General features: G+C 46.0%; 1 protein-coding gene across 2 annotated transcripts in view; it reads left to right on the top strand.

Moving 5' to 3' along the window:
• TTC6 (tetratricopeptide repeat domain 6) overlaps window positions 1-15487 on the top strand; it is a 163091-nt gene that overhangs the window by 19644 nt on the left and 127960 nt on the right. The window contains exon 3 of one of the 2 annotated variants that reach the window (XM_034769592.1): window positions 1293-1373. In XM_034769592.1, the coding sequence (XP_034625483.1) occupies window positions 1293-1373 (81 nt within the window). Of the gene's footprint in view, window positions 1-1289; window positions 1374-15487 lie in introns of both variants that reach the window. The other variant, XM_034769591.1, reaches the window with a different exon arrangement.

The raw sequence follows: 15487 nt of genomic DNA, 5'->3' as shown, positions 1-15487 counted from the left end.
GAGAGCTGCCCTTGTATCAGCACAAAGTGCTCTCGCTCCCGTTTTGCTACGCTGCATGGCAGAAACCGCTCCCAGTTGCAAAAGGGGAGGGCTGCACTTTGTGCTGAGACACTTGCTCAGAATGCAGGGAGGGGGGGAGGCGGAGGTCCTCTCCAGCTGCTCCGGAGTCCAGCCCGGGACTTTCCTGCAGCCCTCTCCACTCCCCCCAAAAAGCCCCCCCCCCGTTTCTTGACTGCCCCCTCCAGAACCTCCCTGCCCCTTCTCCTGCCCCCCCTTACCCTGCTGCTCAGAACAGGGTGTTGGGCTCTGTGCCAGCCGGACACGTGGCTAAGTTCCCCAGCACAACAAAACCCGGTCCCTGGCCCTGCACAACAAAACCCGGTCCCTGGCCCTGCACAACAAAACCCGGTCCCTGGTCCGGACCGGGTTGCAGGGGAGAGCTGCCCTTGTATCAGCACAAAGTGCTCTCGCTCCCGTTTTGCTACGCTGCATGGCAGAAACCGCTCCCAGTTGCAAAAGGGGAGGGCTGCACTTTGTGCTGAGACACTTGCTCAGAATGCAGGGCGGAGCTCCTCTCCAGCTGCTCCGGAGTCCAGCCCGGGACTTCCCTGCAGCCCTCCCAGCCGCTCCGGGGGAGGGGGGAAATCCCGGACATTGTGAGTGCTTTACAAATTCCCCCCGGACGCTATTTTTAGCACAAAAAGGAGGACATGTCCGGGTAAATCCGGACGAATGGTAACCCTAGAGTAAAGAAATGCACATCTTACTTAACATGGTGAATTGGTGCTTCTAGTTTGGTGCACCAGAAACAAAATGGCATATGTTGAGCACGTACATGGTATGGCTCCACACCCCAACTTCACAAGAGGATGAGTAGTTCCACAAGGAGCTGAGCACCCTTTTAAACCCTGTAGTAACTCTTTTGCTGGTTCTGCCTGCAGAATTCTGCATGTGAGGTGGTTTGTCAAGAAATTATTCAACATCCTGCTCTTGAGGGCCCCGATCCTGCAATGCTTTTGCATGTGCTTCACTTTACTACCATAAGTAAGTCCATTGAGGGACTACTCATGGTAGTAAAATTAAGCATGTGCAAAAGTGTTTGTAGGATAGGGGCCTAAGATCATTTGTCCATAAATGTACTTATTAGTTTCAAATTAATCAATCAGCATTTGCAGTGAAAAACAAAACTCATGCTTATGAAAATATATCACTTTGGTGTTTTGTTCTGTAGGATAAAAATATACCGTAAGTCATAAAATCATACTTAATTTTCTTTCTTGTTTGCTAAGCAGACATCAGCTGAATCTCAGGAAAAGAAGACTGAATCTCAAGCTAATGAAGAAATAGTGACAAGTTTTCAGCAACCGAGCCTGGTAAAGTTCAGTGTTATCTAGGAATATAAAACATAAGTTATTGTGCTTGTGTTTGCTTGCTGTCTTGCTCAGATAGGCAGTTCATGTTTCAAACTGATAAAAGTGAAAGGAAACGAAACAGTGTTTTAAAACATTTATAATACTGCATAAAAGTCAAATATGCTGTTCTTTTTCTTACTTTCTTTTTCTCTGTCTCCCCCTGGATCTGATTCTCCTACTACTGGACATATGCAAAATCCCACTGAAATCAATGGCAAGTATTTTTGAGGGCCAGGACATTACACTACTGTTTGTACAGTGCCTAGCACAAGGGGGCCCTGTTCTTGGTTGGCCCCTAAGCACTACAAATAATAAACATGATTAATCAATTATTCAAGTTAACTGCTTGTATTGAGTGGGCCCTTGAGTAAATAAAAGTTCTTATATATATTTGTGTGTATATTTTATTTTTCTGTAACATACATTCTAGCTATATATGGTTACACATTTAAGCTTAGACAAGTTCTTAGTGTTGCTCACAGTTGTAAACTGAGCAGCTGAGAGTATATAATGTATTGAGTAGTACGTCTTTGTTGTATATCTCTTTTCAAGTTTTCAGGTCACACGTAGGAACCATAGACCAGACCATGCCATCAATTTTTGAGCAAAAATCCCCATTAGTATTAATATTTAGTGCAATTCATTGTAGTTCCTTTTGGTTACTATTTCACCTTTCTTCGTAAGTCCATTTATCCATAGAGGAATTAAATGCTTTTAGTCTTAACTTATCAAATATTGCAGATGCTGTATAAAATAAATATAGGCAACGAAGGAAAGATTGCACAGCAGGAAACATGATGTTGAGAAATTTGTCCTGTAGGATACAAATATCTGTAGGCCAGTGTCTCCTGCAGTTCTGGATGCCTGGGCGGCTTATGTCTCTCTGCAGCTCATGGAGGCTGATCAGTGTTGTGGCGCTGCCTGGTCTGGCCAAACTCACTGTGCTTCTGCTTGCCACCAGATTCTCTGCTTCTGCAGCAGAAAACAGTAGCAGTTTCGTTTGCTTCCATCCTTACTCCTTCTATTTTAACTTTTCTGCTGGGTTTTCTGGGCAGTGGGGAGTAGCGTTCTCCTTTCTCTGTATTCCTCCTCCTCCCTGGGTTGGTTAACTTCTCCGGTTTAACCCTCTCTGAGTTTCTGCTACAGTGTCTTCCTTGCTGGCTACTTGGCCCCTTACAGGCCTGGCAGAGCAGCCAAGAAAGCACCAGGTCAAATCCAAGTGGTCATCTATATATGAGGCAGCCTTCTCAGGCTTGGAAGATAGCGAGTTGTGTTCACCCTGCATCCAGCCTCTGTTAAATCCCGTGACTACGAGTCAGACAGACGGGTGAGGGTCACCCAGTCACCGAAGCAGCCATGACTCCAATTGGGGAAAAATGGATGAGGAACCCCAATGCAGAGCTGGGAGAGGCTCCAAAAGCGAGGAGGACCCGCACCACTCGACTCAGGGGTAAATACCAGGGGACCACTGCAGAACAAAAAAGGGCCACAAGTCCAGTCCCCCCCAGTCTTAAAGTGGGTCAGAGCACCATGGGGAAAGAAGCAGGGCTTCTAATCAGCCCCTCCCTCCCAAATTCAGGAGGGCTCTGACAATGAGTTTCTCCCTCCCTGTTCTGAGAGGAAATGGGACCCGATAGGCAGATTCTGAGACAGACCTCTTGAGAGGATTCCAGGCTCTAAGGAAGACAAGCCACAAAAGTCCTCACCAAATTAAGAAACACAGTAAAAGAACTAAAAAAGTGGAAGTCAAATCCTAGTGAGGCAAATAGAAAGGAGCATAAACACTGCCAGATTAAGTGCAAGAATGTAATAAGAAAAGCCAAAGAGGAGTTTGAAGAACGGCTAGCCAAAAACTCCAAAGGTAATAACAAAATGTTTAAGTATATCAGAAGCAGGAAGCCTGCTAAACAACCAGTGGAACCGCTTGATGATCAAGATTCAAAAAGAGCGCTTAAAGACGATAAAGTCATTCCGGAGAAACTAAATGGATTCTTTGCTTTAGTCTTCATGGCTGAGGATGTTAGGGAGATTCCCAAACCTGAGCCGGCTTTTGTAGGTGACCAATCTGAGGAACTGTCACAGATTGAAGTGTCACTAGAGGGGGTTTTGGAATTAATTGATAAACTTAACATTAACAAGTCACTGGGACCAGATGGCATTCACCCAAGAGTTCTGAAAGAACTCAAATGTGAAGTTGTGGAACTATTAACTAAGGTTTGTAACCTGTCCTTTAAATTGGCTTCTGTACCCAATGACTGGAAGTTAGCTAATGTAACGCCAATATTTAAAAAGGGCTCTAGAGGTGATCCCGGCAATTACAGACTGGTAAGTCTAACATCGATACCGGGCAAATCAGTCGAAACAATAGTTAAGAATAAAATTGTCAGACACACAGAAAAACATGAACTGTTGAGCAATAGTCAACATGGTTTCTGTAAAGGGAAATCGTGTCTTACTAATCTATTAGAATTCTTTGAAGGGGTCAACAAACATGTGGACAAGGGGGATCCAGTGGACATAGTGTACTTAGATTTCCAGAAAGCCTTTGACAAGGTCCCTCACCAAAGGCTCTTACGTAAATTAAGTTGTCAAGGGATAAAAGGGAAGGTCCTTTCATGGATTGAGAGCTGGTTAAAAGACCGGGAACAAAGGGTAGGAATTAATGGTAAATTCTCAGAATGGAGAGGGGTAACTAGTGGCGTTCCCCAAGGGTCAGTCCTCGGACCAATCCTATTCAACTTATTTATAAATGATCTGGAGAAAGGGGTAAACAGTGAGGTGGCAAAGTTTGCAGATGATACTAAACTGCTCAAGATCATTAAGACCAAAGCAGACTGTGATGAACTTCAAAAAGATCTCACAAAACTAAGTGATTGGGCAACAAAATGGCAAATGAAATTTAATGTGGATAAATGTAAAGTAATGCACATTGAAAAAATAACCACAACTATACATACAATATGATGGGGGCTAATTTAGCTACAACAAGTCAGGAAAAAGATCTTGGAGTCATCGTGGATAGTTCTCTGAAAATGTCCGCGCAGTGTGCAGAGGCGGTCAAAAAAGCAAACAGGATGTTAGGGATCAGTAAAAAGGGGATAGAGAATAAGACTGAGAATATATTATTGCCCTTATATAAATCGATGGTACGCCCACATCTCGAATACTGCGTACAGATGTGGTCTCCTCATCTCAAAAAAGATATACTGACACTAGAAAAGGTTCAGAAAAGGGCAACTAAAATGATTAAGGGTTTGGAATGGGTCCCATATCAGGAGATATTAACGAGGCTAGGACTCTTCAGCTTGGAAGAGAGGAGACTAAGGGGGGATATGATAGAGATATATAAAATCATGAGTGATGTGGAGAAAGTGGATAAGGAAAAGTTATTTACTTATTCCCATAATACAAGAACTAGGGGGTCACCAAATGAAATTAATAGGCAGCAGGTTTAAAACAAATACAAGGAAGTTCTTCTTCACGCAGCACACAGTCAACTTGTGGAACTCCTTGCCTGAGGAGGTTGTGAAGGCTAGGACTATAACAGCGTTAAAAGAGAACTGGATAAATTCATGGTGGTTAAGTCCATTAATGGCTATTAGCCAGGATGGGTAAGGAATGGTGTCCCTAGCCTCTGTTTGTCAGTGGATGGAGATGGATGGCAGGAGAGAGATCACTTGATCATTGCCTGTTGGTCCACTCCCTGTGGGGCACCTGGCATTGGCCACTGTCGGTAGACAGGATACTGGGCTAGATGGACCTTTGGTCTGACTCGGAACGGCTGTTCTTATGTAAATCTGCAGCAGAGCTTCTGAGCTCCCAAAGGACACAAAAAGGTTTCAAAAAAAATCTAAAAAGGGAAAGAAAAAGTTCAAAAAATCCAGGTGATATAGGTTCCCTGACTCCTCTTACTCCTCTGTGCCAAAGTTCCTCCTCTGTCTTGGTGGGTCCTGCGCTTATTGGCAGATTTTCTTGCCTCAGAGATTCACCATGTGGGTTGGGGAACAGCCCAGAGACCTTTCCCTCTGGAAGAACCCACAGTCCAGGTCAATTGGGAAGTTTGGGGGGAACCCAGGCCCACCCTCTACTCCGGGTTCCAGCCCAGGGCCCTGTGGACTGCAGCTGTCTATAGTGCCTCCTATAACAGCTGCATGACAGCTACAACTCCCTGGGCTACTTCCCCATGGCCTCCTCCAAACACCTTCCTTATTCTCACCACAGGACCTTCCTCCTGGTGTCTGATAACGCTTCTGCTTCTCAGTCCTCCAGCAGCACACCCTCTCACTCTCAGCTCCTTGCGCCTCTTGCTCCCAGCTCCTCACACTCGCACCATCACTGAAGTGAGCTCCTTTTTAAAACCCAGGTGCCCTTATTAGCCTGCCTTAACTGATTCTAGCAGGTTCCTGATTAGTCTAGTGCAGCCCCTACTCCGGTCACTCAGGGAACAGAAAACAACTCATCCAGTGACTAGTATATTTGCCCTCTACCATACTCCTATACCCCACTGGTCTGGATCTGTCACACCTCCTTCTCTGAGGAAGGTGAGCTGTCTGCCTCTGACACCTGAGCAGGTTCCTGTGAGTAAGCCCCAGAGTAAATTTCTCCCCTCAAAAACTTCTCCTGAGATGGCAATACCCCTTCACTCTGCCTTCAATAAAGTGTTTAGGAATTAATGGAACGAGCCTGATAAGGGCAACCACATTAACAAGAGTGACCTCAGGCTATAAAATATTCAAGAACCAAAGGAATCTATTGCAGACACCCTGAAGGTGGATGCCGCTGAAGCATCCTTTGCCAGGGATATGGTATTCCCTTGGGGAGTTCTACCTGATGGACCCCACAGATAAGAAGATGGAGACCACTTTCAAAAGGACTTTGAAGCCTCCTCTGAGTGTCCATGGCAACTACCTGCTTTGCAGGAGCATCTTGTTCCTGGCTGAACGATCTCAAAGCTTTAAGGGCAGAGATCACCCTGACTTTGGCTCCACTTTAAATAAAGTCTCCCTAGCAACAGTATTTGCAGCTGACGCATCAATGGATGCCATGAGGTGCTCAGCATGATCCGTGGCTTTCAGCTCACTAGCTGGGCACACCCATGGCTTTGTCCCTTGAAGGTGGACGCTCACTTTAAACAGATCCTATGCTTGGACAGGTTTACAGGCTCCCTCCATTTTGGAGAAAAGCTGGAAAAGGTGGTGGCTGACGACACAACAATATCCAAACAGTCTCTCCTTTCCCCACTAACGGCCCTCAGGAGAGACTATAGACCAGCCTTCAGCGGGAGGCACTTCCTTCTCTCCTTGTCCCTTTGCTGGTATCTCTGTGAGGACAATAGATTCCCCAATGGAAAATAGTGGAATCGAGGTCTTGGAGGGAAATCCACAGGGACCTCAGCCCTCCAGAAAAATCCACTTTATGACAAAAATCACATAGGCCTCCACCCAGAGCAGACGCTATGGGGCAGGCTTTCCCATTTCATAGAGGAATTTTTCATTGACCACAGAAAAGTGGGCCAGGGAAATAGTGAACCAGGGATGGTCCCCGAGTTACAGGCTCCACCCCATGCATTCTTCATCCAGCTACAACAATGCCATATAATACAATCTGATCCAGAATTAAGTATCTCATCTTCTGGATATCGGACTAATAGAGAGTGTTCCCTCAGAAGAAAAGTTCTCTGGGTTCTACTCCTTCATTGTACAGAAATACATGGGGGGTATCAGAACTTGCCTCAAAAGGCTCTATTAGTGGATGAAAAAAATGTAAGTTTTGGATGTTGATACTGGCATCTATAGTGCTACCCCCCACCATACCTATGGTAAGGGGAGACTTCTTGACTTCAGTAGATCTAACGGTTCATATCTCCATATTCCAATCACACCATGCCACTACAGCCATCTGAGATTCACCTATGTCAGGAGACATCAGTACTGTCCTTGGCCTCCAGGATTTTGATAAAGATATTAGTGGTGATAATAGCTAGACTCAGGTTGCAAGGAACTCACCTGTACCCCTTTCTGGATGACATCTGATCAGAGCTCCATCACAGTCAGCAGTGCACAGGCCCCCACGTTGGATGTTGAATCGCCTCCAGGTGCATGGCTTCATCATCAGTGCCAAGGAAAGTTCTGATTCCACCCAGGAATTTTTTTTTCTTGCTCCAGATTCGCAGGAGGCCCGCCATAGAACTATATCTCCAAGTGGTAGGACTGTTATGCGTAGGGATTGCTCCATGGGCAGTCACACATCAAAAGCCTTCATACTAAAGGTCTGGGACCACTCTACAGAACCCATGAAAGATCAAGTATGGGTCCCAACATAGATGTTCAACTCTTACAGTGGTGGTCAGACCATGACAAGGTCTGTAAAGGCATGCTGATCTACCTTCCAGATCCTTTAGTCTTCACAACCAACGCTAGCGTGGAGAGCTGGGGAGCTTACTTGGAGATCCTTGGCCTCTGAAGGGAAGAGGAAAAGTCTCACAGGATAAACTTCCTAGAGCTGAGAGAGGTCAAGCTAGCACTGAAAAGGTTCTAGCCACCCTAAAAGGGAACTACATTCTGGCTCAATCAGACAATACAACTACTGTCACGTATTTAAACAGTCAAAAGGGAACAAAGAATCTGACACTACACGCAGAAGCAATAGAAATAATGAGGTGGGCAGAATAGTTTCTCCTTTTCCTCAGAGCTATCCATATTGTAGGGGTCCTGAACCAAAAAGCAGACTGGCTCAGCAGGCATAGGGTCAACAACTCTGAGTGGTGCCTGAATCAATTTTTCTATCTCATTGTTCAGGTGTTTGGCCTCCCTTCAACTGACCTGTTCAGAAAAAGAGGCCAAAATATTTCACATACAAGGCAGATGCTGGAGCCATGGGAACAGTGCCTTATATCACAGTTGGCCACAGGGCCTATTTTATGTGTTTTACCCTTTCCTCTAGTGCGGAAGGTGGTCTAGAAAATAAAATGAGCATAGGAGATGGTAATACTGATAATTCCTCATTAGCTGAGGAGACTTTGATTCTCAGACCTGATAGAGCTGACATGAAAGCTCCCACTCCAGATTGAATGGAAACCGGACATTTTCTTGCAAGGTCCTCTCCTTCATCTGGATCTGAAACAGCTCACCTAATAGCCTGACTATTGAAAGGGAAGTACTAAAAGGTCTTGGTCTGTCCTCCACCGTTACTAAGATATTGCTTTAATCTAGGAGGGTATCAACACTAAAAGTGTACTCTTCTATCTGGTCCAGAGACATCCATCAACTGGTACCAAGAGCACAATGCAAATCCCAGAAATTCAGGAATTCCAAGTGTTTTGGACGTTCTACAAGAAGCTGTAGACAGATTAGCCCAGTACCAGTGCATATCAGCTGTCTGCTCTTAGTAGCATACTATTTGCAGGATCCTTGGGCTCCCTGGCAAGACAATCCACAGGTAGCCAGATTCCTTTGAGCACTGGCAGTCATAGAATCATAGACTATCAGGGTTGGAAGGGACCTCAGGAGGTCATCTTGTTCAACCCCCTGCTCAAAGCACGACTAATCCCCAGACAAATTTTTGCCCCAGATCTCTAAATGGCCTCCTCAAAGATTGAACTCACAACCCTGGGTTTAGCAAGCCAATGCTCAAACCACTGAGCTATTCCTCCCCGATTAGGTAGGCCACTCTTCCCAAAATGGGACCTTCTACTAGTTTTGAGGGCCTAGCCAAGGTATCCCTTCCAGTGTTAGCTACTAGGAAGCAAGTCTTAATGGATTTTTTAAAAAGGCTGTCACATTCACGAGGCATGTGTAAGAGCTGGCAGCCTTATCTATACAGGAGCCTTACTGCTTGTTCCATGAGGACAAATTGGTGCTCAGAATACCAGAATCCTTTCTTCTTAAGGTAAATTTCTCCTTACACACTTCCAAAGTGGTTGCGCTTCCTTTATTATGTCCAAAACCACAAGATACAACTGAAAAGGCATGGCATACCTTAAATATCAGATGAGTGTTGAAAAATCCATCTCAGGCATGCAGAATCCATGAGGGGATCAGGTTCCCTATTTGTGCTCTTTCATGTGAAATTCCAAGCCCTCCATTGCTATGTGTATTCAACTATGTATTGTGGAATCCTTCAAATCAGAGTTCCTGTCTTGCAAGGTATCAAGGCACGCTACACGAGATCATTAGGAGCATCACGGGCAGAACAAACACGTGTGTGCACTTCAGAAATTTGCAAAGCAGCCACTTTGTCTACAGCTAACAACTTTATTATTCACATAAAGGTGGACCTTCTGTCTTCTACAGAAGGTCTTCTTTGGCAGGAAGACGCTGCAGGAAGTAGCCCATAAATAATACAAACTTTTGCATGACCTCATAAAAAAGGGGATACTTCTTTCCTACCAAACTTTTGTCTCATAACCCTTCCTATATTTGTTCACTGTTCACTACTTACCAGTCATCGAGAATTGTGGGAGACGCTGGGCTTCAGAATGGAAAATTTCTTACTGATAATTTCCTTTCTGCTAGTAGCATCTCCCACAGTTCTATCCACCCTGGATGGCTCATGAACAAAGGATCAGATATTAGGTGGAACCATTACCATATGACAGTCTTCCTTGTTGTAATGTACATAGTTATTTACTTATCTCTGGAATATTTGTTAATAATGGTGTTATGCAAGTTTTACAGCATGGGAATAACTCATCTGGCAGCATGTGGGAGCAGAGTGGGTGTGGTCAGACCATGTGGTGCCAAAACACCGATCTGCCTCTGAGCTGCAGAGAGACTATTTTAGCCCAAATGTTCAGAATTGTGGGAGATGCTCCTAGCAGAAAGGAAGTTAGTTAGAAATTTTCCAGTCTCAGCACAAAATACATCTCAAGCTAAAAAACTACTAACAGATTTTCAGCAACTGAAACAGGTGAAGTATAACACTACTATGGAGGGGCAGCAGAATTTCCATAGTTTAGGTTATAGACAGCTACTATAAAAAAAAAAACCTTATTTAGGTCCCCTTTGTAATTTTGGTTTAAAAAATGTGTTTGGCCTTACAATTGTTGTGTATTCTGAGGGCCCTATTCTGAAAAAATAATATTTGCCAGTACAGGCCCTAGATTTGTAAAACTTTTTGGTAGGGGTCAGGGGGTGAAGGGGAGTAAGGGACAGAGTCCCTATATTTGGGAGTCTGGGGGAGGGTGAAGCCTCCCAGGTAGGAATAAAATTGGAAAATAACTTCTGGACCTGCATCCATGCTCCAGAAGGAAAGTTGGCAGCTCAGTAACCTGAGCAAAACCCAGGGGGAACCTTTGGCCTGGCTTCCCACTCCATTAGGAGAGGTCATAGAATCGTAGGTCTGGAAGGGACTTGAGAGGTCTTCTAGTCCAGTCCCCTGCATTCAAGGCAGGAGTTAGTATTATCTAGACCATCCCTGACAGGTTTTTGTCTAACTTGCTCTTAAAAATCTCCAGTGACAATCTCCGTAGGCAATTTATTCCAGTGCTTAACCACCCTGACAGTTAGAAAGTTTTTCCTAATGTCCACCCTAAACTGCTCTTGCTGCAATTTAAGACCATTGTTTCTTGTCTTAATCTCAGATGTTAAAGAGAACAATTTTTTTCTCTCCTCCTTGTAACAACCTTGTATGTACTTGAAAACTGGTATCATGTCCCCCCTCAGTCTTCTCTTTTCCAGACTAAACAATTTTTTCAATTTTCCCTCAGAGGTCATTTTCTCTAGACCTTTAATCATTTGTGTTGCTCTTCTCTGGATTTTCTCTAATTTGTCCACATCTTTCCTGAAAAGTGACATCCAGAACTGGATACAATAGTCCAGCTGAGGCCTAATCAGTGCAGAATAAAGTGGAAGAATTACCTCGTGTCTTGCATTCACCACTGCTGCTAATACAGCCCAGAATAATGTTTGCTTTTTTTGCAACAGTGTTACACTTTTGACTCAAATTTAGCTTGTGGTCCACTATGACCCCTAGATCCCTTTCCAGAGTACTCCTTCCTAGGCAGTCATTTCCCATTTTGTATGTGTACAACTGATTGTTCCTTCCTAAGTGGAAGGATGGTGGCTTGGTAACCTGGGAAGACCCCTGGGGAGCCCCCAGACCTGGCTTCCCGCTCTGGAAGGAGAGATGGCAGCTCAGTCACCTGGGCAATCTCCAGGACAACCCAGGGGAATCCCCAGGATTTGGCTCCCTACTCAGCAATTACAGGCCAGTAAGCCTGATTTCAGTACTGGACAAGCTGGTTGAAACTATAGTAAAGAACAGAATTGTGAGACACAGATGAACATAATTTGTTGGGGAAGAGTAAACCTGTTTTTTGTAATGGGAAATCATGACTCACTAATCTACTAGAATTCTTTGAGGGGGTCAACAAGCACGTGGACAAGGGGGATCCAGGGGATATAGTGTACTTAGATTTTCAGAAAGCCTTTGACAAGGTCCCTAACCAAAGGCTTTTAAGCAAAATAAGCTGTCATGGGATAAGAGGGAAGGTCCTGTCATGGATCGATAACTGGTAAAAGATAGGAAGCAAAGGGTAGGAATAAATGGTCAGTTTTTAGAATGGAGAGAGGTAAATAGTGGTGCCCCTAGGGGTCTGTACTGGGACCACTGTACTATTCAACTTATTTGTAAATGATCTGGAAGAAGCTGTAGACAGCTGTATCAAATTGGCAGATGACACAAAACTACTCAAGATAGTTAAGTTCAAAGAAGACTGTGAAGAGCTACAAATGAAGGGTCACATAACCCAACGATACATATAAAATGATGGGGTGTAATTTAGCTGTTACCACTCAAGAAAGAGATCTTGGAGTCATTGTGGATAGTTCTCTGAAAAATCTACTCAATGTGCAGCGGCAGTCAAAAAAAGTGAACAGAACGTTGGAATCATTAAGAAAGGGATAGATAATAAGACAGAAAATATCATATTGCCTCTATATAAATCCATGGTAAGCCTACATCTTGAATACTGTGCCCCATCTCAAAATAGATATTTTGGATTTGGAAAAGGTTCAGGAATGATTAGGGGTATGAAATGGCTTCTGTATGAGGAGAGATTAATAATATTGGGACTTTTCAGCTTGGAAAAGAGATGATTAGGGGTGGATATGATAGAGTTTTATAAAAGCATGATTGGTATGGAGAAAGTAAATAAGGAAGTTTTATTTACTCCTTCTCATAACACAAGAACTAAGGGTCACCCAATGAAATTAATAGACAGCAGGTTTAAAACAAACAAAAGGAAGTATTTCTTCACACAATGCACAGTCAACCTGTGGAACTCTTTGCTTGAGGATGGTGTGAAGGCCAAGACTATAACAGGGTTCAAAAGAGAACTAGATAAATTCATGGAGTATAGGTCCATCAATGGCTATTAGCCAGAATGGGCAGGGATGATGTCCTTAGACTCTGTTTGCCAGAAACTGGGAATGGGCGACAGTGGATGGATCATTTGATGATTACCTATTCTATTCATTCCCTCTGGGGCACCTAGCATTGGCCACTGTCAGAAGACAGGATACTGGGCTAGATGGACCTTCGGTCTGACCAGCTCTTATGTTCTTATGAGTGAGGGCAGCTCATTAAATGAGCCACCATCTCTACTTCTGGAGCAGTGAGCTGAGTCAGAAGTACCAGACTATTTTCTGGCTCCCCCAAAAAAGTGCTGGAACGCTGTTACACAGTGTTCTGGCACAACTTGAGCTCTGGTATGGGCCTTTTCCCTCTAAGGAGTGTCAGCTCCAATCCACCCCCAGGATATTGGTGGGGCCTTGGCCCAAAGGCCGATATAACTGGTACCCATTTTTGCTTGCGCTTGTGAAGGCCTTATATTCAATTTGATGACATTTCTCTGTCTATCTGTGACACAATAACTTTTGAATTCCAAACCTGATCATTTCCCAAATTTCAGGGCATGTTCTAGGCATCTGTGGTCAGAATCCCTGGTGATTCTGGGTGCAATCCGAACACTGAAGAAAAAAAGAAAAATGCGGGTCACTTGGAGTTGCTATTGTCTGTTTAATACTTTGCAGCATAACAATACCTCTGATCATTCTCCCAATAGAGTTCAACATGTTGACACCCTGAATGACAAAAGAAAAACAATTACTCTCTCTGGTTGGAGCTGTTTAGCAGGTACTCAGCCAGTAGGGGCAGCCAGAGAGAGAAATCTTTCTTCCTTGCTTTGTAATGTCCTGCCCCCTCAAAGCCTGTACCAGGTGTGGGGAGAGAGCACCTCCTGGCATCCACTCTTCCCAATCTAGGGGAATGAAAGGTACTTTGGGGGCAGAGGGACGAGAGAGACACAAAGCCCTCAGCACAGTGCAGATAAGAGGGGACCTTGGTGTGAGGGAAGGGGGAAATGGCGGGAGAGGGACTGTACCCTTGGCATGGTGCAGAGAATGGGGGGCCCTGCTATAGGGCGAGGGAGAGGAACAGAGCCCTTGGCAAAGTAAAAAGTACAGAAAAGGGCAACAAAATGATTAAGGGTATGGAAGAGCTGCTTTATGAGGGGAGATTAAAAAGACTGGCACTGTTACGCTTAGAAAAGAGACTACTAAGGGGAGATATGATAGAGGTCTCTAAAATCATGAATGGTGTGGAGAAAGTGAACAGGGAAGTGTTATTTATTCCTTCCCATACCACAAAAAACCAGGGGTCACCCAATGAAATTAATAGGCAGCAGGTTTACAACTAGTATAAGGAAGTATTTTTTCCACACAACACAGTCAACCCGTGGAACTCATTGCCAGGGGATGTTGTGAAGGCCAAAAGTATAACTGGGTTCAAAAAAGAATTAGATAAGTTCCTGGAGGATAGGTCCATCAATGACTTTTAGCCAAGATGTTCAGGGATGCAACCCCATGCTCTGAGTGTTCCTAAATCTCCAACTGCCAGAAGCTGGGACTGGACGATGGGATGTGTAATAGGTCCTTGCCGGGGCTCGACCCTTCCGGCGGGAGGGGAGCCACACCGACTCACTGCAGTTGGGGTAGATAGACAGTTATCTCAACAGCTCCGGCCCTCCTGGTGCAGGGATGGAGCAAAACCGACAGCTAGCTAGGGAGCCCTGACCCTAGATCAGGGCAGGGTCCACACAGTTCTAGCCCAGGCCCGTAGGTGCGGGGGCTGGGCGGGCAAACAGTTAAAGAACCCAGGCCCTGGATCAGGGCGGGGCAAACACAGTTCAAGCTCAGGCCCTTGTTTGCAGGGGCTGAGCGGATAAACAGTTCAGGAGCCCAGGCCCTGGATCAGGGCGGGGCAAACACAGCTAAGCTCAGGCCCTTGTTCGCAGGGGCTGAGTGGATAAACAGTTCAGGTAAGGCACGCCTAGGCTCCTGTAGCCGAGCATTGGGTGAGGGGGATGCCTGCCACCCGTGAGCGGAGGTTGCAGGGGGGAACGTAGGCCCACCCACTCCACTGCGTTCCAGCCCAGGGCCCTAGAAGCGGTTACTGCCGCTGCTGGTCAGTGGGGTATCCAGACCACAACACACTGACATTGGCTCACACTCAGTTGCAGCTGGACAGGGGTTGGCTACCCCCGGGCTACTTCCACGATCCCCCTCAGAGCCTACCTCGTTCACCGCGCCGGGCTCGGGCCAGTCCAACTGCATGGGCTCCTCTCGGCCAGGGCTCGGTGGCAGGTCCGGTAGCTCTGCCGGGAAGTCAGGCCAACGGTCCTCGGGCGGCTCCTCTGGGTAGCAGCAGGGGCGGAGGGGTTCGGGTGCAGTCTCACCCTCAGGGTTGGTGGGGTGGGGCTCCCAGGGATTCTCCCAGTGACGGGCGCGGACAGGTTCCGGCGGCTCCTCCTCGTAGCGGGCCCGGGGTAGCTCAGGCCAGTTAGGGCCCATGCCTCGGAGGTCTCCTGGGCGGGAGCTCCCGGCCGCACGTCTGCTCCCTGTGGTGGCTGGCCGCCGACTGAGCTCTGGCGGCCGGCCTTTATACTTCCTGTCCCGCCCCTTGACTTCCGGGGGGCGGGGACAGGCGGCGGTGGCTCCACCCACTCTGGTGCCTGCACATGGGCTCCCTCTTCTGGGCAGGAGGGGAGCCACACCGACTCACTACAGATGGATCTC

Source organism: Trachemys scripta, chromosome 4, assembly GCF_013100865.1.
Source record: "Trachemys scripta elegans isolate TJP31775 chromosome 4, CAS_Tse_1.0, whole genome shotgun sequence".
Lineage (NCBI taxonomy): Eukaryota > Metazoa > Chordata > Testudines > Emydidae > Trachemys > Trachemys scripta.
The sequence above is the reverse complement of the archived record's forward strand: the minus strand, read 5'-3'. Positions and strand labels throughout refer to the sequence as shown.